The 27,100-nt window shown below is 39.0% G+C and overlaps 1 protein-coding gene across 4 annotated transcripts; it reads left to right on the top strand.

Moving 5' to 3' along the window:
* Positions 1 to 6,728: 6,728 nt before the first annotated feature.
* Positions 6,729 to 23,383, top strand: THUMPD3 (THUMP domain containing 3). 4 transcript variants are annotated; one of them, XM_036738727.1, is made up of 10 exons: positions 6,729 to 6,838; positions 7,657 to 7,956; positions 9,828 to 9,905; positions 12,122 to 12,604; positions 14,566 to 14,696; positions 17,207 to 17,276; positions 19,820 to 19,935; positions 20,098 to 20,208; positions 21,696 to 21,819; positions 22,035 to 23,383. In XM_036738727.1, exons 2-10 carry the CDS (start codon positions 7,699 to 7,701, stop codon positions 22,182 to 22,184), a joined length of 1,521 nt encoding a protein of 506 aa, XP_036594622.1. In that variant the 5' UTR covers positions 6,729 to 6,838; positions 7,657 to 7,698; the 3' UTR covers positions 22,185 to 23,383. The 4 variants fall into 4 exon arrangements, with proteins under 4 accessions (XP_036594622.1, XP_036594621.1, XP_036594623.1 ...); XM_036738726.1 differs by having other exon boundaries at positions 6,834 to 7,154; XM_036738728.1 differs by lacking the exon at positions 6,729 to 6,838 and adding an exon at positions 7,178 to 7,269.
* The last annotated feature ends 3,717 nt before the right edge of the window (positions 23,384 to 27,100 follow it).

Genomic DNA, 27,100 nt, shown 5'->3' with positions numbered 1-27,100 from the left:
TAAGTTGATAGATTAAAGGGATGATAGGATCTAGGGATCCTATCACTTTTCTAGACAGCAAAGTGGACAGAGCACCATGCCTAGAGTCAGGAAGACCTGAGTTCAAATCTTGCCTCAGACACTTACTAGCTGTGTGACCCTGAACAAGTTATTTAACTCTGCTTGCCTCAGTTTCTTCATTTGTAAAATGAGCTGGAGAAGGAAATGGCAAACCACTCCAGTATCTTTGCCAAGCAAACCTCAAATGGGGTCACGAAGAGTCAGACAATTGAAATGACTCAACAACAACGTCTACGGAGGTTTGTTTGTTTTTTTCTTAAAGATGAGGAAGACTTTGGTGTGTTTGAAAGCAGCAGGAAAGAAATCAGTAAATAGGGAGAGGTTGGGAGCCAAGCTGGCAGAGTAGCAAGAAGCCCAGTCCAGCTCCCCTAACACAACTCCTCCACAAAGATCTAGAAAATGCAACAGCAGATGAAGTCCCGATTAGGAAATCCAAGAAAAATCATAGTGAGTCATATTTCCAGCCCAGGTCAGCATAGGGAGACAGACAGAGAAATATGTGGACCCTGGAGATGGGGTCTGGCAAGGGGTGTGCCACACACAGCATTACAGTGCATAGGAATGAAAAGAGGACCAGTCTTGTGCACCAGAGCAAGAAGAGGTCCCAGACCCATACAGGAGGGACCTGAAATACGTACCAAGTGGTGACTCTCTTGCTCATTATCCAGTTCCAGGTCACAGATCCAGGGCCTGTGCTTCAAGAAGGCATTCCAGGGTGAGGAGCAGTCATGAGTCCTAGGCTGAGAGCAAGGAACAAACCCCCAGGAGTGAAGCCGGGTCTTTTTGCTGGCCCAGTTTGAAGCCTGCAGAGGAAAAAGCAAGGTCTACATTTCCGCAGGCCAAAGGGAAGCGTTCAGTTCCAATACCGTGAACTGGCAGAGCTTTCCAGTTGACTGACAATGACTGTGTCCAGTAACACTCTACTGGAACTTCCAACCAAAGGTAAAGTCAACAAGACTGTTGCAAAACCCCAAACCCAAGTCAGGAACTTAGAGTTCAGACCAAGAGGGCAGTGATCAGACTTTGCTTTGGATCAGAACCATTCTAGAGCATTGAAATCTTACAGAACCTGAGCTGTCCCTAAGATCCTAGAATAACACAACACTCAATGTCCCCAAGAAAGTAGAAGGACCCAAGAAGACAAAAGCTTAGCCCAGCCATTCTCCCCAGAAGTGCACAGAGCCTGGCCATGACATCAAGCCTGAAACTAAGAAGTAGGCTGGAAAAATGAGCAAACAAATAAAAAGAATGACACCAAAAAGAACTATTATGGTAACAAGGGTGTTCAAGAAACAAATTCAGAAGAAGAGAATGAGTCCAACATATCTTCAAACAAATCCTTAAAGGAAAACAAAGCCTGGGCACAAGTTTAACTAGAATTCCTGGAAGAGATGAAACAAAGAATGAGAACCTGTTATTGGGCTCTCAGTGAGTTAGTGAGAGGGAAGAGAAACAGGAAAGCATGTTACATCAAACCTAGAACACTGATGCCAAATTTGTTTTTCTCTCTCAGAACTCTCTTCCTATAAAAACAAAGTGGGAGATAAAGAGAAGGAAAAAATGTAAGAAAATAGGATGGATTAAAAATAGAAGATAAACAATCGGAACTGTGAATGGAATGAACTCACTCAGAAAATGTAAGAGGATAGAAGAATAGATTATAAAGAAGAATCTCATAATACATTGTTTACATGAAACATACATGAAACAGGAAAGGGCACACATAGTTCTAGTAAGGGGATAACGCAAAATCTAATATGTTTCATCTGAAGTAAAAAAGGCAAATGTAACTCATTATATTAGACAAAACAGCAAAAAAATAGACTTAATTAAAAGAGAGACTACATTTTGCCAAAAAGTACCATAGACAACAGGGAAACATTCAAGATTTGAGAGAAGGAAGGAGAGATAAAGATAGAGAGAAACAGACAGAAAGACCATGATAGAGACTGAGGCACAGCAAGAATGATGATTGAAGATGCAATCTGCTAGGGGTGATGGGAAAATGGAATCAAGTGTATATGCAGAGAGACTGGCCTTGCAAGGAGAAGGGTTATCTCTTGTCAGGGGATTTATGATTCTCATATTAATTGATATATGTGTGATGATTATACCATCTAGATATTTCAGAGCTCCTATTTTCCCAGGAGATTCTGGCTTATGAGTCAGAGACAGACTGCAGCTTAAAGTGATCAATCAAGTTTTAAACATGCTCACAATTCCTGCATTCCTGCACAGTAAGTGAACCAAATCAGAGACTGTAAAACCTGTTCCCAATACAGAACTCTGGCTCTGTACTCTACTGAGCAATCACAACCCCCAAGACCTGCGACCATCACCTTAAGAATTGTCCCCACAGGACCCACAAATACCTGCATTGTCCACACATGAGCCTGCTGTGGGAATGGCTACTCAAAACTTGAGAATGATTATGTCATGATCCAACCCACTTGCGATTTAAAAGCACTTCCTTGCTCATCAAGATGAGCCTTCCCTAGGAGGACTTTATGGTTTGCAAACGACTTTGAAATTAACTAAACCACTACTGGATTCCTAGCACACTTGCCTGTGAACTGCTTTTTTTTTTTTTTTTTTTTTGTCTCAGGCCATTCCCAAGTTAGAGACTGGTCCAGTCTGGGCTACATTTAAAATTCTGTTAACACTCTTTTTAAGAAATAGAGAAAGCATAAAGTGAGAGATATTGTCAAAGGGTTTTGAAATGAAGAAAAGTAAAGAGAAAGAAGCTCTGGAGTTGTAATTTTAATACAATTTGAAGACATTCCTTGCCCCTTAATAGGCCTATGTGACCTGCTTTGATGTGACCTGCTTTGAACCGGGAAGCCCCAGTCACATGAGCCTGAGGAGGGCTGTGATGCCCTCTGGCCCTTGAGGTTAGCATTTTGCCTTGGTGGCTCACTCATTGGAAGCGTTCATATGATTTAGCCAGATGAGACTCTGGGTAGCTGTTAAAGAGCCCCTCAGCTTTGAAAAACCCAGATATGGATGCTTCTCTCTCTGGTAACTATGTATTGTTTTTGGTCAGACAATTGGAAGTCCTGTCTGTTGGTCTTTGCTGTTTGCATTTTCTCCGAAGTTCAGGTGCTGATTTTTCCCCTGAACTAAGTGAATTATGTGTGTGTATATATACACACACACATATATATGTATATATGTGTGCATATATATATATACACATATGCTTGATTAAAGTAAGATTGTTGACCTCTTTAAAGTTGCTTTCCTTTAGAAAAGCAGATCAAAGAACCTGTGCTAGGAGCCCTCCTGTGTGCTGGTGTCATTGGTCTTACACCCCCACAGCAGCAGCAAGTAGCACTGTTGCTACAGGGGTGAATGGCCACAATTTTCTCAGGAAAGGCATAAGAACTAAGTGGGGAGGAGATGTAGGAGGTTTGACAAGAGAAGGTCTAGAATAACTTCTTTGGGGAGTAAGTAGAGAAGGTTGGATAATATCTGGTTAAGGGTTGGATAATATAAGTTTATAATGTAGCCAGTGAATAGAAATTAAGACTTGCCAAGGCCAGGGTCATGTAAGATTGAACAGTCAATGTTCTGAATCTCAAGTCAATAAAGCCTATACCACATCGCCCCTCCTTAAATGAAATTAAAACGAACCTCAAAATGTAAAAAAATCTTCTCACCATATTATTAGTAAGATCTCAAAGGGACCTTGAGATCACACAATTACATATGATTTGCCCAAGTTTGTCACAACCTAGAAGGGACACATCCTTGGTATTTACAAAGAATGTGGCCTTCTTGTTTCATATAAGCCAACAAATTCTGAATACTTCACAATAAAACTACTAAAAAATTCGTAAATAATAAATTATCTTATTGCAATTTATTTTCTATCTTATTAGTTCAAGTCCTTTTGTATGTTTTCATCTACCTTTTGTTGCTCTCATTTTTCAGTCATGTCCAACTCTTTGTGACTCCATTGGGGCGGGGGGAGGTTTTCTTGGCAAAGACACTAGTTTGCCATTTCCTTCTTTAGCTCATTTTACAAATGGGGAAACTGAGGCGAAGAGGGTTAAGTGTTCAGCGTCACACAGCTAATAAGTGTCTAAGGCAAGACTTCAACTCAGGTCTTCTTGACTCCAGGCCCAGTGCTCTATCTACTGTGCCACCTAGCTGCTCTTCCTTCTATCTTAATCATTATCATCTCTGTACCACTATCCCTTCTCCTTCTCCCCCCCTCAATCTTTTCTTTGACCATCTCCTGCTCTAAATCCAACATGTGGAATTTCGTATGAAGACAAAGCCCCCAGAAACCTTCCCAGATCACAGTAAAATGAAATTCAACGAGGTGATATCTAAGGTTCCTTTGAGCTCTACAGTTATGTATAGACACGGCAGACACCACAGAAAGTAGATACAACGTGGGAATAATGTCAATAAAGACAGCTCTAAGCTCAAAGGAACCAAAAATCCCAATAACAAAAATAGAGTGTACGGCTTCAGGTATCTATATGCAAACGCATAAAATATGGGTAAGGAAGTTAACTAGAGCCTAAGGAGTGGAGGAAAATTTGGTGTTATAGGTATCTCTGAGACTCAAGGGTGAAAACTATGACTAGATAGAGCTCTGGAAGGTTATACTTTGTTATTCACAGAAAGCAGTGGGTAAAAGAGGATGGAAAGAATGAACATATGCTTATGTGGAACTCCCAACAGTAGAGGATAGGTGAGGAACATCTGAGTGAAGATTCATGGATGCATAATAGAAGCGGCATTATCATCTACGTATATGTATATTATGGACCAACTAAGCATAAAGAAGAAATTGATGAGTTTGGGGAAAATGTGATACCTGAGTAGCCAGCTATTGCTAGAAAAACCCTGCCCCCAGCCCCTAACTGCAAACCCCAGTCTGCATAAGACAAAAACAGACTGAGGTCCTGCCTGTGGCGAGTGTCCTGGGCCCCTAAGACATTTCCAAGGAATGTAAGCTAATTAACTGAGTGGGCTGAGAGACAACTCTATCTCTCCTCTCAACAAACCCAGCTGGAGCATCCCTCAGTCTGCCTATGGCCTTGAAGGATGAAAGCCTCAGCCCCAGATATTCTTTTGAATTATGTGACTGTTCCTAGCTCTTATCTCATGAGTCATGTTGTGGGATGTATGGCAAACTGGACACAGAGATCCTGGGTTGTAATTCCAATTGACACTTTGTCAACTATCTGATATGTTGTATTTACAATCTATTAAGGAGTTTCCTTTGATCATGGTCATAAAAGGTACAGGCGTGCGGAGTCTGCAAAATGACATTTCAAGAGATAATTAAGCACTGAATCCTGTATTCTCTATAAAAACTACCCTCTCCCTTTAAACGTGGCCACTGATTTGGGAAGACCCCACTGGCCTCCGGCTAATAAACTTCTCCATTCAAAACTTATACTCTGTGGCGTGTCTCACTCGCTTCTGGTATAACAAAAAGATCATAAGCCTGTCACAGAGACATGATATATTAGTGATGGGAGATTTCATTACCTGATCATATACTAATGTTCTCTGGAAAAAGCAGAGCAACTGATTATTTCTTGAGTTGCTTCAATAAAGGCATTCTTCTAAAGGTGGAGAAATTAACAAGAGGAAATTCTATTGCAGATGTGATTCCCCTCAACAAGAAATTGCTAGGTTGGAAAATGAAGGAATCTTGGAAAAAGTGGTCATTCCTTCTTAAAAATTTGTTAAAGAAAAGCTAGCAATAGCCTAACATACAACCCAGATTCTATAACAGATTTCAACGATTCAAAGGAAACAAAAAGGTCGAGTTTTTTTCTTCTTCAATCACTCAATCAACAAATTTGAATTAAGTGAATACTAAGTGCCATGTACGCGACAAAAAGAGACAAAAGCCTGTCCTAGCCCTCAAGGAGCTTACAATCTAATAGGAGAGACAACAGGCAAACATATGAAAAGCAAGCTACATACAAGACAGCAAGGAGATAATCACCCAAGGGAAGGCACTAGAATCAAGAAGGGTAAGGCTTCCGGCAGAAGAGAGAAGGGAGAGGGTTCCGGGCACACGCACACGAGCGGGGCAGACAAAGTGCTCCGAGCCAAGGGAGAGGAGTGACCGATTCCAAGAGCGGCCTTGGCCGATCCCCTGAACTACGAGTCCGCCTTGGAGATGGGAGAGGTCGGAAGCCTCCCGGCCCCTCCTCCCCCATTACTCTAGGCGTGGTCTTCCCTGGTAGGTGGGCAGGGCCTCTCTTGCTAGTTTGTATTTGCATCCCTAGAGCTTAGCTCACTATGTGGCACACAGCAAGCACTTAATAAATGCTTTCACTTGAGTATCTGGAGGGCCGCCATGAGGAAGAACGGTTGGGCTTGTTCTGTTGGGCTGGAGAACAAAGCGAAAGGTGGAAACTATAAGCAAGTCTGGGCCGACGTCCTTGGCAAGCGGGGCTTCCCCAAAGGTGGCGGGTTCCCCGCAAGCCTCCAGGAGGTCGTGGAGATGTTTCCTGAGCCCAGAAGACCCCCGAGACCCGGCGACAGTGCGTGGCGGGATGCTTCTTCCGGAAGGCGAGTCTCCAGGAAGCACAGCAAACCTCGACTTCAGCTATACCGCGGAAGCCTGCGCTGGCTGGCGCCAGAAGTTGGGAAAAAACACGAAACTTCCGCTTCCGGCGTGACCAGGAAGTACTCCTGCTCCACGCACCCCTCCATGCACCGCCCCCCCCCCCTCCATCCTCCGGCTGCCTAACCGGAAAGAGTTCTCCGGGGGTCGTTGGGCGTTGGGCTCCACCAGCCGGTAACGGGGCAGGCGGGGCTGACGGGGCTGGAAAGAGGCGGTGTGAGCGCCAGGGAGGGAGGCAGAGCCGTCGGGGCGCCTAGGCCACGGCTTCCCATGGGAGTCGGCCTCTCTTCCCCCGTGCCGCGTGTTGCGGTTACGGCCGCAGAGTGGTGCCCGCGAGCGGCTTCCGGGGGAAGGGAGGGGGCAGAGAGTGACCGGTGTGGCCTCGCCGCCGCCGCTCAGTCTTCCTCCTGAGGGAGGACGGTGGTGGGGGGAGGGGGCAGCCGTTGATCTCGAGGTGACCGGGGCCGGCCGCTGCAGCTCGCCACGCCAGGTCTGGCTGAGTTCCCGCCCCGGTCGGGCCTCCGACGCTTCGGGGGCGTGGCGGAGATCTTTGCAGTCACCTAGGCCAGCCCCTAGTGCTGCGGAGAGGGGTGGCGGGGAACACTGTGAGAAGGCTTCGTCCCATTCTTGGACCTATCCGAAGTAGCTATTGTGGTTCCTTTTGCACCCGGACCCTGACTCTCCACCGCTTTCCCAGTTTGCAAGCAGGGATATTGTCGTGTTTAAAAAAAAAAACAAAACACGCTACCAACCGCAAATCCTGTAGTGAGGGCTTGCACTTGTTGTCTGTCTTCCTTCAGCCTCTGCCTCCCACCCCTACCACGAGACTTTTTTCCTCCATCTCACTGTGTTTTGCAAATACAGCGTTGCTGGCTTGATGCAAATATTTCTCGTCACCCTTCTGTGCATGACCTCTGGTCTCAACCCTCCCCCCACCTTCCTCCGTGAGACTCTAGCGTTTACAGCTCTTTAGATAATGTTTTTCTTTTCAGCGCCAGTGAGGAGCAGTATCTACTGTTCGAAGAGGTGCCAGTATGTCTGAAGTCGAAGGAGCTTCTGACCAGCTCAATGAAGTGAGCCTTGATGAGAACCAGAAGCCTGCCCCAGAAAATGTAGAAAATTTCCCCAGTAACAGTCCTGAGTATCTCTGTGTTACTATTGGAGCCACTGTGCCAACTGGCTTTGAGCAGACAGCTGCAGATGAAGTCAGGGAGAAACTGGGCTCACAGTCCAGAATCAGCAAAGACAGAGGCAAGATATACTTTGACATTTCGGTGGAGAGTCTTTCTAAGGTTTGTATATATACTATTTAAAATATTTTTCTAAACTAATATGTATTCCAGTCTGCCATCATCCTTTTTGTGGTCTATGTCATTTATTTTAAATTATTTCTTTGAAAGACAGTAATGTAAATGGATAAAGGATGTGCGCAGGAGTCATATCCTACTTCTGACATACACTGACCATGTAACCCTGGACGAGTAACTCTTGCGACTGACTTCTCAATAAGTTGCAAAGTAGTTGCTGATTTGGAGTTCTTTAATCACAAGCCTAGGCCTACCCCCAAATTTTGTGGTGGTGTTCAATTATATCCAACTCTTCATGACCCCATTTGGGGTTTTCTTGGCAAAAATAGTGTAGTGGTTTGCCATTTGCTTCTCCAGCTCATTTTTACAAATGGGAGACTGAGGCAAACAGGGTAAGTGACTTGCCCAGGGTGATACAGCTGGTAAGTGTTTGATGCTGGATTTTAACCCAATGAAGATGAATTTCCCTAATTCCAAGCCCAGGGCTATATCCATTGTGACACCAGCTGCCCTCAAAATTAAATACTAATTTGTAATAAGGGGATTAATAGTTTCATGGATATAAACTGGAAATGACCTTAGAGGCAAGTTAGTCCTATTGCCTCATTTTTAAAATGAGGAAACAGACCAATAGAAATAAATTATTTGCCTATGGTCACACAGGCAGTAAGCATCAGAGATCTAATTTGTTAATTTTATTTGCTAATTTGTTAAAAAAAAAACTTGAGACCTGAAGAGATTATCACTTTGCGCAGTGTCACAAATAAGAAGTGAAGTTAGGATTCAATCCCAAGTCCTCTTATTCCAAATCCAATATCTTTCCCGCTGTTGTGTATTTTCAAAATAATAAGTCTTTGAAAACATTTCTAGATGTCTAGCATAGTGCCCAAGAAATTCATCTCTGTCCTGACTGCAACTACTACTTCTCAGGTATGAAAGGAGAAATAAATGATAATATATATTAGTGAATCTGATACGTATCAGGAGAGTTTTTGAAAAAAAAATAATTGTGAATCACAGTGGACATATGAGAGTTCATAAAACTGCATACTGCTGCAGATGAAGAGAAGAGAATAAAGAATAAGGCCACATCTCCAATCCGACCCTTTGCTCATATAGTCTTCAAGCTACCTACCACTGCCAACTTCCACCCTTAACTTCCTTTGGGGAAAGGTAGAAGCAGCTTGGTAACCAAGGAAGTGGAAACTAAGTTGTATTTTTCAGTTTTTGTTAAAGGATATGAAGAGAGCTTTGCAACCACCAAACCAGTTTATATTTAACAATTTATAATTTCTCTGCTAAAATTGCCTTCGTCCAGTGCCTCATGATGTCATGGAGGTGATTGAATTCAAAGGCAATGCCATTGGAATGCAGGCTCTGGCAGGTCCTACCAAACTAGAAAGGTTTCACGTATGGGCTTGGTGTTGGATCAAGTTTCTGCATTGTCTGAGAGCTAGTCTAGTTAAATTCTGAGGAGCTTATTTCGAATTAAGTTATAGGTCGATGAACTTTTTGGCTGCATTTACTCCAGAAAGAATCCATTTATTGAATTGTATAGGCCATACCTGCCTTGGTGAAATAATAGCTTGTTGATGTGTTGACAGTTCATCTCAGCTTACAGTTTCCATAATATTTGGAACTTTTCTTACTGATGCTTTTTTACATTATGTTTTATAGTAAATTTTTTGCATAGATGCTTATCTCTTCCCCACTAGACTAAATTCCTTGAAAGAATGCTTCATAGCTGCCTTTAAAGGTGTTCCTAGTGGTGCATTGCACATAGTAGGCACACAGCAAATATTTGTTGAACTAATAAGCTTACTCAGAGAAATTAACCTAAAACATTTTTTTTTCAGGTTCATGGTCTAAGATCAGTTGATAATTTATTTGTTGTTGTTCAGGAGTTTAGAGATTATCAATTCAAAGAAACCAAGGTGAGTTATCCAAAATAAATTATTTTCTCCAAGGAGCATTTTTCAAAGTTCATGCATTCAGTGACATTATGTCCATTTCTAAAGTAGAATTATATGGGGGCTTTTAAATTATATTCAAAAGGTTGAGGTTTGTTTGACAATTCTGTTCCAAAAGTCAACTTTTAGTGAGGAAATTGGGAAACAAAGTTTATAGAAAATAAAACCGAATTGCTTAGGCTCTTAGGAAATAGATTGGGTTATGCCGTGATTTTAAGCTGAGTTCACTATATTTCCTATGAAGCTTTGGCTAACTTAGAGAACTGCCTCATAGGAAAAGTTCTAAATTGGATTAGAAAAAAGAGAACAGATCAGAATCTAGATGAAATTTCAAAACTACAGAAGGGAAAATCATTTTCTGACTGTGCCAAAAATTGCAAAAATCTTAACTTTGTGAATTTTACTTAAAATAGAATTAAAACAATACAACGATAGAGACTTTGACGCACTAGCTGTGTGACCTTGGGCAAGTCATTTACCTCCAATGCCCTGCCTTCCTCCTCCAAAAAAAAAAACTTAACAGCAAATCACACTCCCTGTATACATAGTGATGTATCTGTCATGGTAACAAGGAAAATCTGTAATTCAAAGTTGTTGTGGGAGGTGTATCTTAAGGATAGTCCTAAATTGACAGTATTTGATACTAATAATGGAATTCTACTGTTTTTGATTATTTGGGTAATGAATTTGGATAGTTTGCCCTTTTTTCTTTTGGAACTACTGGGAACTATAATTTACTGAACCTTAACTTACTGACAAGTTCTAGATTTGTTTATCTTTTGACAATACTCAAATATTTTTTAATGAATCAGTGAATTTCTTCATTCCACAAGTTCTATAAATTTTTTCCCTAGGAGTCCACAACTACGTTAAGGGCTTTAGGCTCCTGTTCAAAAGTGTCTGTTTTCCTTTTAGGTTTTTTATTAAGAGTTGCAGTTTCATTACTTAACTTTTCCTTCAGTTCCTTTATTAGGCTTATGCTTGGAAATCTGGTAGTTATTCCATTCACTTCTGGGATTCTAGCATAGTTATTTCTGAATTACCCTTTTTCTACAGTTTTAGCTTATTATCTTATTTCATAGTATTTCTTCATTGTATTCGTTTCTTTGCTTGATCATTTATTTTCTCAGACTCTCTGCTATGTATTTTTCCTGTTGGGACTTCCTTGTGGGAATTTATTTACTCTTCTTTGAATTCGTGTTGTTTAACTTCCTTGCTACATATTTGTAGCTGTTTTTGAGACGGTTGAGGGGGAGCTCAGCTTTCTTGTCAGAAAGAATATAATTCTCTTCCTTTTGTTCCCAGATAGTACTCAAGCAGGCCTCACAGCTGTTCTCTGTCCGGAGAGAAAGCTCTCAGTTTTTTCTTGCCTAGAGCCCCAGGGCTTGGTGAACTAATGAATATTACCCTGCTAAGGGTTGCAGAAGACTTCTTGAACTAACACTAAGGGTGACTGAAAAGTAGCAACAGGTAGTTGCTGGAGTTGCTGGAGAAAGTCCTTAGTGGGGGACCATCACATATGCTAAATAGTTTGAGTGACTTTCTGTCTCTGTAATTGCTGTAGCCTCCCCTTTGTAGATCAGGAAGTAGGCCCAAGCTGTGCCATACTCAGAGAAGAGAACAGCTGATTCTCTGCTATCTTTTTTCCTGTGGCAACTACCCTATGGAGAGTCCTTTCCTTTCTTCCTTCTTCCCTCCTCTCCTCCCTCTCTCCTCCTTTCCCTTTTTCCTTCTTCCCTATTTGCAACTCTTTTCTTAGTCCTCTTGTATTGAACTTCACAGTAGTCCTTTAGAGGTGACAAAAATCTAGATATTCCAAATGATTCCATGTTTCTAAAATTCAGAGTATTAGATCCTATCCTGTCTTTCATGATCCATCTCAAATTCACACTGCATGCCAAAAAAAGCTTTCCCTGGCACCCCAGCCAGCATTAATCACTCCTTCTGAATTCCTAGAACACTACTTAAGGCATTCATATAGGCATTAATCATCTGCTACCTTGAACTGTTATTTAGTTATTTCACATATGTATATCTTTTTTTTCCCAAGGATCATAAGCTTTTTGAGAGTAGTGATTATTTTATGTTTCACATGATGCTTGGAATAGTACTTGGTGCTTAATTGTTGCTTAAATGGAAATGCTTGAGAAATGTCTGGATTTGGTTTTTCTTTTTTAAAGGAAGATGTTCTAAAGGATTTTGAAGATTTGGCTGGGAAGCTTCCTTGGTCAGACCCTTTAAAAGTATGGAAAATCAATACCAACTTTAAGAAAAAAAAGACAAGACGCAAAAAATTAACTCAGCAAAATAGTATAAGCAAAGAAAAGGTGAATGATGGACAAGGAGACATGGGAGCTGAGAAGCAGATCACCAATCATACTGTGGAGGAAGTCTTAGAAAACCAAGATGACACCATTGGTGAAACCCCCATATTAGCTTACAGTAAAAAAATATATGAAATACCATCTGCCATTGAGGAAGAAAAAGGAGTTAATGAGAGCCCCACAGAGGAAACTGAATCTCAAACACTCAGGTTCCGAGTCACATGCAACAGGGCTGGCGAAAACCATAGCTTTACCTCCAATGAAGCAGCAAGAGATTTTGGGGGAGCTGTTCAGGACTATTTCAAGTGGAAAGCTGACATGACCAACTTTGATGTGGAGGTACAAGCTATCTCTTTGCAGATTGGGTGTAATTTTTTTAATTGTATAGCAAGGGACCCTTAGGGTTGTGGCTGTTTAAAAGATTCAGGGTTCTTGAATCATAGAATTGTTAGATTTGGAAGGAACCATAAAGGACATAAGAGTTTGACTCTTTTTTCATTGGAAAAGACTGAGGACCAGGGATGTCACGCAACTAGTTAGTGACAACCAGGTCTGGAAAGAAACAGCTTCCTAACTTATAATCTGGTATTTCTAACTATGCCAGGTTGCCTCCTATATTAACACAGCTGGATGAGCGGCCGTGGTTCAAGTCCAGGTTCTACCTTTTATTAGCTGTGTGATATTGGACACTCATTTCACTACCTCAAGCTTCAGCTTCCTTCTTTGTAAATGAGGATGGTAATAGTTAGACTACTGATCTCACATAGCTATTAGGAAGATCAAATCAGATAATATATGTAAAGTACTTTGTAAAAGCACCATGTGAATGCCAGCTATTATTTTCATCAGTAACTTGGATGAAAACATAAATGACCTGTATATCAAATTTGCAGTTGAGACATAGTGGGTGAGATGGTTAATCCATTGAATGACCAAATGAGAATCTCATACACTCTCTCAACAGACTGGAGTGATGAGCCAAAACTATTAAAACAACATTTTATAGAATTAAATTTAATTCAAAAAATTAACTAAATAGTTTAAGTATGAATCAAAAGTGTGATGTTAGTGCCCCAAAAGTGAATGTAATCTTAGGCTAATTAATAAAAGTACAGTATTCAGAACAGGGAAAGTAATGGTCTCCCTACACTGGTCAAACCATTTTTGGAAGGTTGTGCTGTTTTGGTTGTTACATTTAAAGAGAGACATTGCTAATCTGGAAGGATGTTCTGGAGTGGGTGACAACGTGGATGGTGTCAAAGCCATGTCACATATGAGTAACTAGGTAATGTTTATAACCTGCAATCAAGAAAACTTCCTGAGAATGTGATAGTTGTCTTCAAATATTTGAGGAAGATTTAATTTTTGTAGATTCAGAGAACAGAAGTCTTATTCATGGAAGTTAAAGGTAGACAACATGAAATATAGTGGAAAGAATACTGGATTTGGAGTCAGGAGACTTGCATTTAAATGTAGCATCTGCTACTTCCTTGCTATGTGGATGTGAAAAAGTTATTTCTGAGGCTCACCTCCTTCTATAAACATGTTTCATGTATTTAGATAAATATAAGTAGTTACTGTTATCACTGCTTACCTCTTGGGATGCGGAAAGCACCATGAGGTATGATTATCACAGCTCAATAAAAGGAAGGCCTTTCTAACCTAGGCCTTTCCAAAAATAGAGTGAGTTGCCTTATGAGACAATGAGTTCCATCATTGGATGTACTAGGGATGAAGCTTTGCAGAGAACTTATAGAGGAGACTCATATTACGGAGGGAGGTGAGCCTTAAAAATTCTTTCCTGCTGTGATTCCGTTATTCCTGAGCTGTCTAAGAAATTAACTGATTTGCAGTGAGGCTGAAAGAACCAAAGAATGAGATGGTACCATAGGTCACACTTAGAGTGATAAGAACCTTCATTAGTGTATAGAGTCCATGGATGAATAAAACCAAGATCTTCCATAGTGCTGCTGTGAGGATGAAGGAGACAAAATGCATATAAAAATGCTTACACTCTGGACAGAAAATATCAAGAGTAAGAGTATTTTAAGATGGTGTCGTTTTAGGCTGTAAAATTTAGAGTATAGTTCTGTAAAAAAAATTTTTACTGTTATTATGAGTGGTCCCTCTATATACTTTTAGCTCCATGAACATCAGGCACAGAAATATGGTTTGTAAGTTTTCCAACTATTCCAGATTAACCAAGTTACAGAGATTTGAAACATGGACTTGTTTCACTAATGTATACAGTTTGAACATGCTTAAAATCTATTTATTTATCCTGTTGAACTCTATCCTAGGTTCTCTTGAATGTCCATAATAATGAAATAGTTGTGGGCATTGCATTGACAGAAGAGAGTCTCCATCGAAGAAATATTACGCATTTTGGTCCTACAACTCTAAGATCCACTCTTGCTTATGGCATGCTCAGGTAAGTGAGTGGGTTTGGCATCCAAATTGGATGACAGCTTGGGCTGGAATCATTAATGAATTCTGTGTGTGAGTACATGGTACTAAAGCATTTCACAAGTCTTCTATAAACACAGTCTTCAAGGGTTATCTTTAGCTAAAAATGCATCACTCTGTAGAGCCTCTGCACGCTAGGTGATTCTGGGCCAACAAACATGCCATTTCTTCACTAAGGCCTTTCAGTATGAGAGAATCTGTGAGAATTTGTATTCCACTATTCATGGCCTTTAGAATCCATGGTTGCTGACACACCACAGTGAAGCATCAAAAGAGGACTTTAGTAGGGGATTATCATAGTCATAGTATAGCACAATTAAAAACTGAACATCTATGTTCTTTTCCTCAATCTGGCGTTTACTACCTGCGATTCTGAGTAAGTTAATAAACCCCTTTCTTCGTAAGATAGGAATAATATATTTTTCAGTGTCTGTCTAGATACTCAGAGCGCCTGTTTTCTTTTTGGAAAATAGATATAGGACTATAAATTTTATTTTCATTTATTGTAAATTTTATTTTATTTCCATTTTAGTGAAATAATAATTTAAGTAGAGACTTTTAAATTCTATACTAACTACTGAGCCAGCACTGCATATAGAGTGCTTTATAGACAGTAGATCATGATGAAAGAATTAATTATAATTTTCGTTTGCTTAGTGACCTGGACTTTTCAAAGTGTTTTCACTTACTACTTTATTTGACCTGCACAAACCCTTTGGGTCCTTTGAGATTAGTAGAGCAAGGTACTTAATTAACTACATTTCCATATGGGACATGCCAATTTTCAGTGTCAATCCTATCTTTCTCTCTCCCTGTGGGTAACCCCTTCCCTTTTTCTTCTCCTTATATGTACTTTCTTTCTTAACTCACCTCTTCATAGATTAATTCCATGATTAGAGAAGTGAGGCCCACGTCTCGCTACACAATTCATGATTTGATCTTGGCTTGTGCAACAGAAAAATGGGATCATTTGCTCAGGAAAGACACCTTCATTCCTCATACCCTGCAATGCTTAATTTGTGATTCTTTGACAGTTGTAAATTTTCAACCACTGTTCTGCCAGGTGTGGCTACATGACATATTTCTAAGCACATCAACTCTTCTACGGCTTCTGCTTAAGCTTTACTCACCAAAAAGTCAGTAGGTAAATATAAACTGTATCCTGTTAAGATCAGGGCTTATGTATAATTTATTTAAAGTCACAGAATTGTAGTGTTTGAGAATTAGAAATGACCAATAGCTGCATAATGCAACCCATGTGTGAAAGGAATCCCCACTATAAAATACCAAAAAGCCATGTAGAGAGCATCTCCAAGAAGGGGCAGCCCACCATGTCTCTGGACTGGCCATAACATTTGGACATATATAATTGTTAGAAGTTTTTCATATCAGCTCTAAATTTACATCTTTGCAAATTCCACCCGTTGCTCCTGGGTCAGACCTGAGGACAGACAGAACAAGGCTAACCCCTCCTCCTCTGACAACCCTTCAGAGACAGGCATACCCCCTCTGAATCTTCTCTTCTACTAGGTAAATATCTCCAGGTCCTTCAGCTGACTTGGACTCAAGGCCCTTTACCATCCTCATCTTGTCCTAGATGTTTAAATTAAGACCTTGTCCAAGGGGCACTGCTGAATCTTGAATTATTCTCTGTTCATTGTCATTTGAAATTTGCTTCATTATTCTAAAAATACATCTTTATCATAACATTTTTATTGTTTGAGATTTCTGTGTGTTTTATGTGTTTGTATTTTTTACAAAGTTCATTGAGAAATTCTTAATGTTTTCCAATAAACCCACTTTGTGTTTAAAGTTAGATATAAGCATAATTTTTGATAGTACATTTAATTGATGTCTTTTGTCTTTCCTTTATCTATCCTTCTTCCCCTTCCAGAGAGCTCTTTTCAATAAAGACTTAAAAAAAATTAAGCAAAACTAATCAACATAATGCAATATAACACACTGATGAACCCTCCTCCCCCCTACAAAGGTGGGGGTGGGGAGTAGGAGTGAAGGTGTCTTTCCATATCTCTTCTTTGAGACCAAGCTGATTCTTTAAATTTTTGCATTTTGATTGTTTTAAAGTGGTTGTTCTTTTCATTTACATTGCTGCAAGTCATCATGTATACTGTTATCTGGTTCTGCTTACTTCACTTTGTATCACTTCATGTAAGTTTTTCCATGCTTCTCTGTATTCGTTATGTTCATTGTTTATCTCAACACAGTGATAGTTCAGATACCACAGTTCCCCAGTTGATGAGCATCCACCTGGTTTCTGGTTCTTTGCTACCACAGGAATATTGCTATAAATATCTTCGTGCATTTGGAGCCTTTGCATATGATTTTGAAAAAAATTTTTAAGAAAAAGAGTTGTAGTGTTAGTGTATTGTTACTGTGTCTTTTCATAGATTCATTTTATAAGTCCCTGCTTTTTAAAAATTCTTCTCCCTTAGACTATTTGCTTCTTTTTTCTAGGCTCTGTTCTCCTCAGCCTACTGACATAATAGTAGATCCAATGTGTGGAACAGGTGCCATACCAATAGAGGTAATAACTTTTATCTAGCTTTTGAATTGAATAGTGGTAAACCCTTTTTTCAATTTTCTCTCTCTTCCCACCCCTACCACTATTGGGAAAAAAAAAAAGGAAAACAAAATCTTTGTTACATAAGTCCATAGTCAAGTAAAACAAATTCTCCTGTTTGCCTTATTAAAAAACTGTGTCTCCTTATGCCCTAAGTATATCTTCCCTATCTGCCTGCCAAGAGGTGGGTGGCTAATGGGTTCCATTGGTCCTCTAGAGCAGAGGTGTCTGACCAGAAGTGGCCCTTGATTGTGGCCAGAACCAGTTTAAAATGAAATTGGGAAATATTTAAGAGAATAAATAAAAATAGTCAATATGCATCCACAGAAATCTTTATGTCCAGTTTAGTGTCCCCCATTTCTATTTGAGTTTGACACCATTGGTCAAGAATCACTTTGGTCATTGTGTTAGATTTCTTAAAACACTCTTCCTTAAGCACAGGTTTGATTATGTCAGTTTCCTGCTCAGGAATATTCAATAACTTCTTCCCTTAGAGTACAGTACAAAGCCTTCACTTTAGTATTTAGAAGAGTTCTTTCTTTTTACAGTGTTGTTGCATAAATTGTTCTCATTTGCTCATTTCACTCTACATCAGTTCATGTAAGTCTTCCCAGGTTTAAAGCATATCTTTATCATTTTTTTATGTCACAACACATCACATTACATTCATATACCATAACATTTGGCCATTCCCTAGTTGATAAGCACCACTTTAGTTTTCCATTCTTTGCAACCACAAAGAAGAGCTTCTATAAATATTTTCATTAGTACGGATTCTTTTCCTCTTTCTTTGGGGTATAGAATTAATATTGGTATTGTTGCATCAAAAAACATACATGGTTTTAGTGGGTATAGCTCCAAATTGTTTTCCAGAATAACTGGATGAACTCACACCTCCACGAACAGTATATATGTGCCTCCCACATTTATAATTTTTTTTTTTTTTGGTGAACTTTGCTCATCTGAGGGTAGTGAAGTGAAACATCAAAGTTGTTTTAATCTTGTGTTTTTAGTTATTTAGAACTTCTTTTTCATGTGACTAATGATAGTTTGGATTTCTTCCTCTGAAAACTGCCTGGACCATTTATCAGTTGGGGAATGGCTCTTTTTCTAACACATTTGAATCAGTTCCTTTCACATCTTGGAAATGAGATGTTTATCCAAGAAGTTTGCTGCAAATATTTTCCCCTGACAGTTTCCTGCTTCCAATTTTAGCTCTGCATTGGCTTCGTTTGTGCAAAACTTGTTAATTTTATATAATCACAATTATACATTGTGCTGTCTGTGAAACTCCATCCCTTGTATGTTCATGAACTTTTCTCTATTCATAGATCAGAAAGATAATTTCTTCCTTGTTCTTCTGTTTATGTCGTCACCACACATTATACTTTCTGATTTTATATATGGATATAAATAAATCAACAAAACTGAGTGACTCAACCCCATAGCTTGAAAGGAGCTCTGGATGGAACCTATAGCACTATTGGCCAAAATATATTATAGTCAGTTCAACTTCTGTGACAAGGAATTGGTAAATTGCCAGCATGAGTCCTGTCCATTAAAGGGAGCATGAGCTCTGGTCTCTGCCCTTTAAGAAAAGCATGGCAGAAATGGTAAATATCTGTAAGAGGCAATTCAAGTGATAAGGGAATTAATGGAATTCCATGTAAGGGCAGACTGAGAAACTTAGAGTTCCATCCTTGCAAAGAGTTGAGTTGATAAAATCCTAAAGAGTACTATTGATGTCAATAACACATAGTTTCTAAAGTATTTATCTTTGGCAAAGCCTTTAAAGCTTGGGAAAAGGTAACTTTTAGAAATACTAAAAGTATATTATGAGCAATGATGTGATAGAGCTTATTAGTCACAGAATTTTAAAGCTTAAAAGTGACCTTAGAGATAATCTACCTCCAAACCTGTCATTTTACTAGCAAGACCATTAATTCCCTCTCCAACCCAAAGGCACATGATTTAGTAGAAGGGGCAGAGCCAGGATTTGAAAATCCATCTTATGAATCCAAAGCCAGTGCTTTTTCCACTCCACAATGGTAAATGCTGAAAGCATGAATAGGTTGATAGTGGTAGCTGTGTCATTGATTACAAAAGAAGGGGCGGTTTACTGTGCACACCTTCCGAAGTTGATTTCCTAGAGGGTGAAATGTTGTCTTTGACCGTTGCTCAAACCTAATATAGTAATCATGTTTTTCTGATTTGACTTTTTACTTAAGAGAAATCCTACAGTGCTTGTAAGTTAGCATTAACAAAACCTACAAAAAAAGAAATGGCATGGTATAGTGACTTTTTCAGATATGTATAATGTAAACTTTTCTGTCATTATCAATACAGTCTGTATTTGGTCTAATTAAGATGAAGGGGAATTAAACAAAGTTTTATTCCTACTAAATAATAATGCTTTGTTTATCAAAGAACATGACTGGAATGTTGAAAGTGCTTATCCTTTAACCCATTTCTTTTCCATTTATGAATTTACAATTTTTGGTTTTTAGGGGGCTGCTGAATGGCCTAATTGTTATCATATTGCTGGTGATAATAATCCCCTGGCTGTGAAAAGAGCAGCAAATAACATCTTGTCGTTACTGACAAAGAGTCAAGCTAAAGAAAGGTAATAATAAAATTTAAGACCATGTAGCAGCTGTTTATTGAAAGAAAATCACTTCCAGTGTGGTATTCTGCAAACACAGTAAACGTGCTACATGAGAATCCAGTTTAATTTTGAATTTCCTACCTTCAGCAGTATTAAAGGAGCTTTGATTTTATCCCACAGCAAAGCAGTCTGGGGCCTGCCCATAGATGCTATTCAGTGGGATATCTGCAATCTGCCTTTGAGGACTGGTTCTGTGGATATTATTGTCACAGATATGCCATTTGGAAAGAGGTAGGATATCAGAAATAAATACAAAAATTGCTGAGCTTTGTGTACAGTTGTAGCAACAGTTCGGCTAGCAGCTGTTGTGGGGGTGAAAAACCAACATAAGCCCAACAACAAGAGTGCTGCCAGCACAAGTTCTTTTGATCTGCTTACTAAGGAAAGCAATGTTAAGGGATTAACAATCTTACTTTAATCACACACACAAATATCATTCACTTAGTTCAGGAGAAAAGCCAGCCACCTGAACTTCAAAGCAAATACAAACAAGTTACAAACATACATTATAAACAGACCAAGTAGAATTCATAGTTACCAAGAAACCATCAACATCTGGGTTCACAAGCTGGAGGGCTCTTAATGACAGCTGCCCAGAGTCTCCGCATCAACACTCCTCCAAGAGTGAGAGTCCCAGACATTATGCCAACCTTTGAGCTTTTATACTCTGTTCAGGGCTCAAAGGAAATCACACCCAATCAGCAAAAGGGCGTGAGCCTGGGGTTTAGCATCTAGTTAGCAAAAGGGTGTAGGCCTGGGGCTTTGTACCTAGTAAGGCTTAAACAAAGGCATTTGATTACTTTATCACTTCTAAAACAGTAAAAAAAAAAAAAAAGTCCCACCTTAATTACCAATACAACAGTTCTTATGGTAGCACCACATATCTAAAGGGAAATGGCTTCCTATTATTTTTCTTGTATTTATTCACAGCCACAACTAAGAAAAAATATGCCTTGAGGCAAACAGAGATTAGGTGACTTGCCTAGGGTCACAGAGCTAATAAATGGCAGAACCACATTTGAACTCAGGTCTCCCTGACTCTAGGACTAGTACTCTATCCACTGACCCATCTAGCTTCCGTATAAGACTTTGCAGGTAGAACATGGCTCCAGCTAAAAGAAGAGCAAAGAAATAGAGGTTTCAGTGTAATGATAGAAAAAGCAGATGGAGATTAAAAGAAGCAACAGAAAAGGAGCTGTACTCCACCTTCTCAACTTCCATTGTACAGGAATTCCCTCCATTTTTCCTCTGTCAGTTGTGGCAGAATAGATTTTTGTGAAAATTGTATAGAAGAAATTGTATAATACCCATTGTGCTGTGTCACATACACACGGTCAGGACTGATTGGTCCAAATGATACTTTTTGTTTTACCTTCTGGATACTTCAGAATTAATGGTATTTTTGTCATTTAACTTATGAGACTCCCTTCTTCTGATTGCTTATTACCTTCATATATGCATTGTTATACAGCTGTTACATAATCATCTCCAAGTAATCATTTTTTAAAAATGCAAGTGTTTCAGAATTCATGCCAATTTCTAAACACACTGAGTTAAGTTAGCATGTGAGATGGCTCTCGTTCCTGATGTGAAAGACCCTGCTTTGCTTAGTCTTAGTGCAGTGAGAATGTTTGTGACTTCTCATCACTTGGTAGCGGGTTTTTTTTTTAATCTGCTGTGAAGTGGAATATTTGTCCTTGACCTTGACTGTTTTGTAGGATAGGATCTAAGAAGAAAAATTGGAATCTCTATCCATCTTGTCTCCAGGAGATGAGCCGTGTCTGTAGACCTGGGACAGGCCGAGCTGTGCTACTCACTCAGGACAGGAAATGCTTTGCCAAGGTAATGTTCTTTAAATTGTTCACCTGTGGGTCCTTAGATACACACAGAAAAACTTCATTTTGGTTAAAGTTATATTGTAGGGGTGTTCCTAGTTTGGTTATCTTAGATGGAATGTGGTTTTTAATTTTCTCTGCTGGGGCCTTAGTACCCCTTTGGATTGCAAGGGCATCACTAATGTAATAAAGTGGGTGCCATGGTTTTCTGTGTTTATGCAGGCATTATCCAGGATGGGGCATGTATGGAGGAAGGTGCATACTGTCTGGGTGAACATAGGGGGCCTTCATGCTGCAGTTTATCTTCTCAAACGTACTGGTCAAGAGTTCATTCACCCTTCAGAACTGGAGCATGAAAAAGGAACACCTTAAAGATACACAAGACAAAGACTGGCTTTTCTTCATGTCTTCGAAAATTATGTTTAATGTGCCTCCCACCACTGAAAATGTCTTGAGGCAGCATGAGGAAATGGATATAAAATACAGAAGTAGTAACAAAAGTCTAGTTTGGCGTTGCATCCAAACTGGTCTGAAGAGATTCATTTAACAGGAATGTAGCAGGTGAATATTCTGATAGAAAAGACATCCCTAAAACTCAGAAGGGACTTGGTCCCTTGGGTAAACTTAAGTAACATTTCCCCAATGAACCAAGGAATAGCTGTGTAACTTGTATTTTTCCTAAAATGGCCTTAAGATGTTTAGAAAGATTGCTTAAATGCTTTTCTCTATATTTAGAGCATTTTATGTTTTAGGCCTACCTCCACAGCATAGACTTTCCATTGTAGTTTTTGGAAAGATAACCTATTTGAGTGCCTCAGTTTATATTTCAGTGAAGAAACAGCCTTATGTTAAGTGGCACTCATTCTTTCTTGTTACCTCAAGTAAACATCAATTCATTTTTAGATAATGTGCATATACTACCCTAAGACAAGAAGAATGCAGAAGTCACAGGACATTTTAGGGAAAGTTGCCCTCTGCCTTACAAAATGAAGTATATTATACTATGCTGTTCACCTGAGTAATTTCAAAGATTGTTTTGAAAAGGTGGTGATTAACTCATGCTAAACCATTTCAGTTTTATAGCAGAGATGTATTTTAATAGATGAATAAGTCATGGGACCAGGTCAAATTACATAAGACTAATTTTGTTTTTGAGTAACTTCATATTTGAGCTATACAGATACCAAAGTTGATTGGGCAAACAGATATGTCATTTTATCAGGCTCTGTTTAACACTGGAAAGCATTTTTTGGTCACTTTCAAGGAAGAAAATAATATATGGTCACATTGTCTTGGAAAAAAGCTTTAATTTAGGAGTTCTTTGGTTGCTTTTTCTCCATAATAAGCATTTATGTTGGCATGTATCTCTCACTGCATACTACACAAATCTGTAAATTGAATGCCTCCCACTCAAAACGGATGGGATAGTGTAGTGAATCCTTCCCATGGCCCAAGTACTTCAGAACAAAGAAGGTTGGTGTAATTTAATTTGTTCAGTTTTTCCAGTTTCCAGATGTATTCAATTTAATCTTTTAATGCCATGTTACTGTAATAAAATTTTACTTACCTGATTTTGATGTCTCATATTTGAGGGGCAGGAAATAGCATTTCTTGCTTTTAGACAATTCATGTTAGCCTTATGGCTGATGATTCTAGACTTGCTTATCTTTGTTTGGAAATATTTTTGAAATATTTAGTCCTGTACTTGATTTTAGAGTCAACAGAGCCCAACCCTAAAGTTCTGAGTTGTCTCCTAAATATAAAATTCTGACAGAGCAAACATTACCATTTGAACTTTGTACCAAAGAAGTACCAGCCACATAAGTCCAAGCAACATAAAGATATGCTATTTGCATGTATTGGTGGAGCTTGTGGACAAACATAGTTTTAACCTCTATATAGTCTCATTTGAGTAATATTCAGTACCATAAAATAATTATGTTGTTTTAATAGAAATGACTTGTAATTCACCTGAGACTTAACTGGTAAAGGGCTTTTTAAAGAATTGTACTTTTATATTCATTTTAGGAAGAAAGAAAATTTGTTCCTTCCCAAGATCTCACAATACAAAATCAAATTATATTTAGCCTTATCTTAAATGTGAGCTTTTAAGAAGCAGCATTCAGTAAGGAACTGCAAGGTAATTTCTGTTGACATTGGTTTATTATTTAGTACTGTATGGGGGTAGATGGGGTGGGGGTATCCCCGATTATTTTAAGAATAAAAAATGATTAAGGATATATGAAAGAAAAAAATCTTTTTTTTAAAAAGAAATCTATTATGGATCATGTACATATCTTAGAGGTCATGAGATCAGACAGTCATTCACAAGGCACTTTTGTATGACAGCCACTTAAAACTCTTTCCCTGGCTTCATGGAGCTCACAGTTTAAAAGTAGGCAGTATGAGACACAAAGATAATTCATATTGTTCAGTAGTTTCAGTCATGTCAAACTCCTCATGACCCCATTTGGGGTTTTCCTGGCAAAGACAGTGGTTTGCCATTTCCTTCTCCAGTTCATTTTAGTGAGTTAAATTACTAGCCCAGCATCACACAGCTAGTATCTGAGGCCAGATTTAAACTCAGTGCATTTAAAAGGTACAAAATAAGGTGGGAAGGTTGTCACCACTAATCATGTTTCAATATCTGGTACCTAGTAAGCACCTAATAAATGCTAAATGAACAACTGAGAAGGCATTGGAAGGTTTTTAAAAAATAAACTTTTATTCTCATTTCTATGTGACTTATTTTCCAGCATGTCTCTTCCCCTACTCCTTCCAGAGAGCCATCCTTTATGACAGGAAAGAAAAAAGTTCAGTAATACCAATATCTAAAAAATGCCTGATATTATGTGCAGTGCTGCATACCCATAGTCCCTCTTTTCCTTTGCCAAGAAATGAGATGCTTTCTCAGCTTCTTAACACTAAATTTGGTTATTTTATTTCATAACATTTAGCCCTGTTCTTAACATTTCTATGGTTGTTACATACATTGTTTTCCTGTTTTTTTAACTTGTTTTTGATGGACTAGGAGACATCAGAACCAGTCCTGGAATAGGAAGACTTGAGATGCTAGACCCTTGGGGCTTATTAACCTAGAACTAGCTCAGAATTGGCGATATCTCATTCTTTTCTCCTCCCTCCCCCAAAGTTTTTTTTCCTTAATTGCACATTAACAAAAAATTTTAGCGTTTTTTCTTTAAATTTTGAGTTCCATATTCTCTCCCTTCCCCCTCTTGAGAAGGCAAGCGATTTGACAGATTATACATGTTTAGTCATAGTCATGCAAAACATGTCCATATTAGCCATGTTGCAAGAAAACACAGACCGAACCCCTGCCCCACCCCCAAAAATAATTTTTTTAAAAAATTATGCTTCGGTCAGCATTGTGCTTTTTTCTCTGGAGGTAGACAGCATTTGTTATTATAACTTCTTTACAATTGTCCTGGATCGCTGCACTTCATTATGTAATTATTTTCTAGTTGATCCACAGTTATGGAGAATTTGTTGCTTTTTTGAGGCAGCTCATTCTACTTTAGGACAACTTAATTATTTGTAAAATGTTATTTCCATTGACAGGAACTCTTGCCTCTCTTGCTAGTTCTGCCCTCTTGACCAAGCCAAGAAATCTAATATTCCACATGATGACAGCCCATTAAGACACTTAAAAGACAGCTATCATACACCCCTTTGTTTTCTCTTCTCCAGGTTAAATAGTTTCAGTTTCTTCAACTGGTCCTTGTACAGCATGATCTGAAGTTCTATGTATGTGCATGCGCGCGCACACACACCCCCACACCCACCCCCACCCAACACCACTCCCCCACCCCCAGTACTGGTTGTCCTTCTTTGGACATGCTCCATCCAGCTTTTAAAATTTATTTGCATATTTTAAAAAAACATTTTGGAGGCAATAAGTTTATTATTGCAGTGTCTTTTTTTCCAATATATTTTTATTGTGTTAAATATTTCCAAATTACAGGTAAAAAAAATTAACATTCATTTTTTATTTTGAGTTTCAAATTCTCTCCCTCCCACCTCTCCCCCCTCCTTGAGAAGGCAAGTGACTGGATATCCATGATACAGGTGAAGTCATGCAAAACTACAATACGGTATCTCGAATGGGGTTCTTAGAATATTGTTTCTCTTTGAAATAAGCATAGACATAGGGCAACTCTTCCTTACGTTCAGCAGAAACCTGTTTTCTATGTCCAAGTTATGCTTTCTGGGGCAATACTGAATATATCTACTCATTTCCTATATGACAGCAGTAGGTACTTAAGGATAACTATTATATCAACCCTTAGTCATCTATTAAATGTATAGAATATTTCCTTTTTTCTGTACTATAACTTCCTCTTCCAGATTTTAAAGGGGACACCATTTCTTCTCATAGTTCAGAATTTGGTTAACATAATGAAAGAAAGTGGTGTTTAAAGAGAGTATTCTCAAAGGGAGGTAAACAGTGGATTTGAAGAACAGAAAAACCAAAGGCCCAGGCACCACATATTAAGCTAAGATGTTCAAGGGGTGAGGTGACATGATAAATTGGAGTGTAGACCAGGGCAGTTGTAATGGCAAGGAACACATTTGTGTAAGGGACATTTCAAAAGAAGGCAGAATTTGGTGACCTGTTGGAGGTAAGAGAGGAAGTAGTTGATGAGGATACAAAGTTTCAAGTCTTGTTGACTGGAAGGATGGTGGTACCAACTGATTGAAATGGGGTAACTGAAAAAGGAAGGTTGTTGAGGAATAAAGATGCCTTTTGGCTGTTTTAGGTGACGAATGGCATCAAGTCATATGTCCTAACGACTGCTGGAGATTCTTTAAAAGAGGATAGTCAAAGCCAGGGAAAGAGTAAGTTCACAAAAAGAAAACACAAAACAACAAAGATTACCTTGGAAATACCTGTAAGTCAGGGGCAAGAAGAAGAAAAACCAATAGTCAAAAAAGGTGGAAAGAAAATAATGGAATGGTTTCCAAGATAGAAAAAGGGGTCAGCAATGTCAAGTAACATGGAAAGGTCAGGAAGAATGAGGACAAAGAGAAGGGGGGAGGGATGGAGCAGGGAGTAGTAGCAGAGGTGCTTCCTTTCCAGGCCAGAACTTCTTTAAGCATTAATTCAAAAATATACAGACCATGTTCTTGGTCTTACACTGTTGAAACTCAATTAATGCTCTTTATTTTAGGTCCAGAATGCATGAAGAAGTCTCCTGCACTCATTTTCTTAAGCTCCCTTATCAGCAAACTCCTGAAGAAATGAGTAATTTTGGGGCAAATTAACAGTT

The sequence above is a fragment of the Trichosurus vulpecula genome, chromosome 9, assembly GCF_011100635.1.
Source record: "Trichosurus vulpecula isolate mTriVul1 chromosome 9, mTriVul1.pri, whole genome shotgun sequence".
Classification (NCBI taxonomy): domain Eukaryota; kingdom Metazoa; phylum Chordata; class Mammalia; order Diprotodontia; family Phalangeridae; genus Trichosurus; species Trichosurus vulpecula.
This window is presented reverse-complemented; position numbering and strand designations above follow the sequence as displayed.

What these genes read in the sequence shown, in the direction of transcription:
- THUMPD3 (XM_036738727.1), top strand. Translation starts at nt 7,699, where the DNA reads ATGTCTGAAGTCGAAGGAGCTTCTGACCAGCTCAATGAAGTGAGCCTT. An exon ending in TGACCAACTTTGATGTGGAG is followed by an intron (nt 12,605 to 14,565) that starts GTACAAGCTATC and finishes ACTCTATCCTAG; the next exon opens with GTTCTCTTGAATGTCCATAA. An exon ending in CAGGTGCCATACCAATAGAG is followed by an intron (nt 17,277 to 19,819) that starts GTAATAACTTTT and finishes TTTGGTTTTTAG; the next exon opens with GGGGCTGCTGAATGGCCTAA.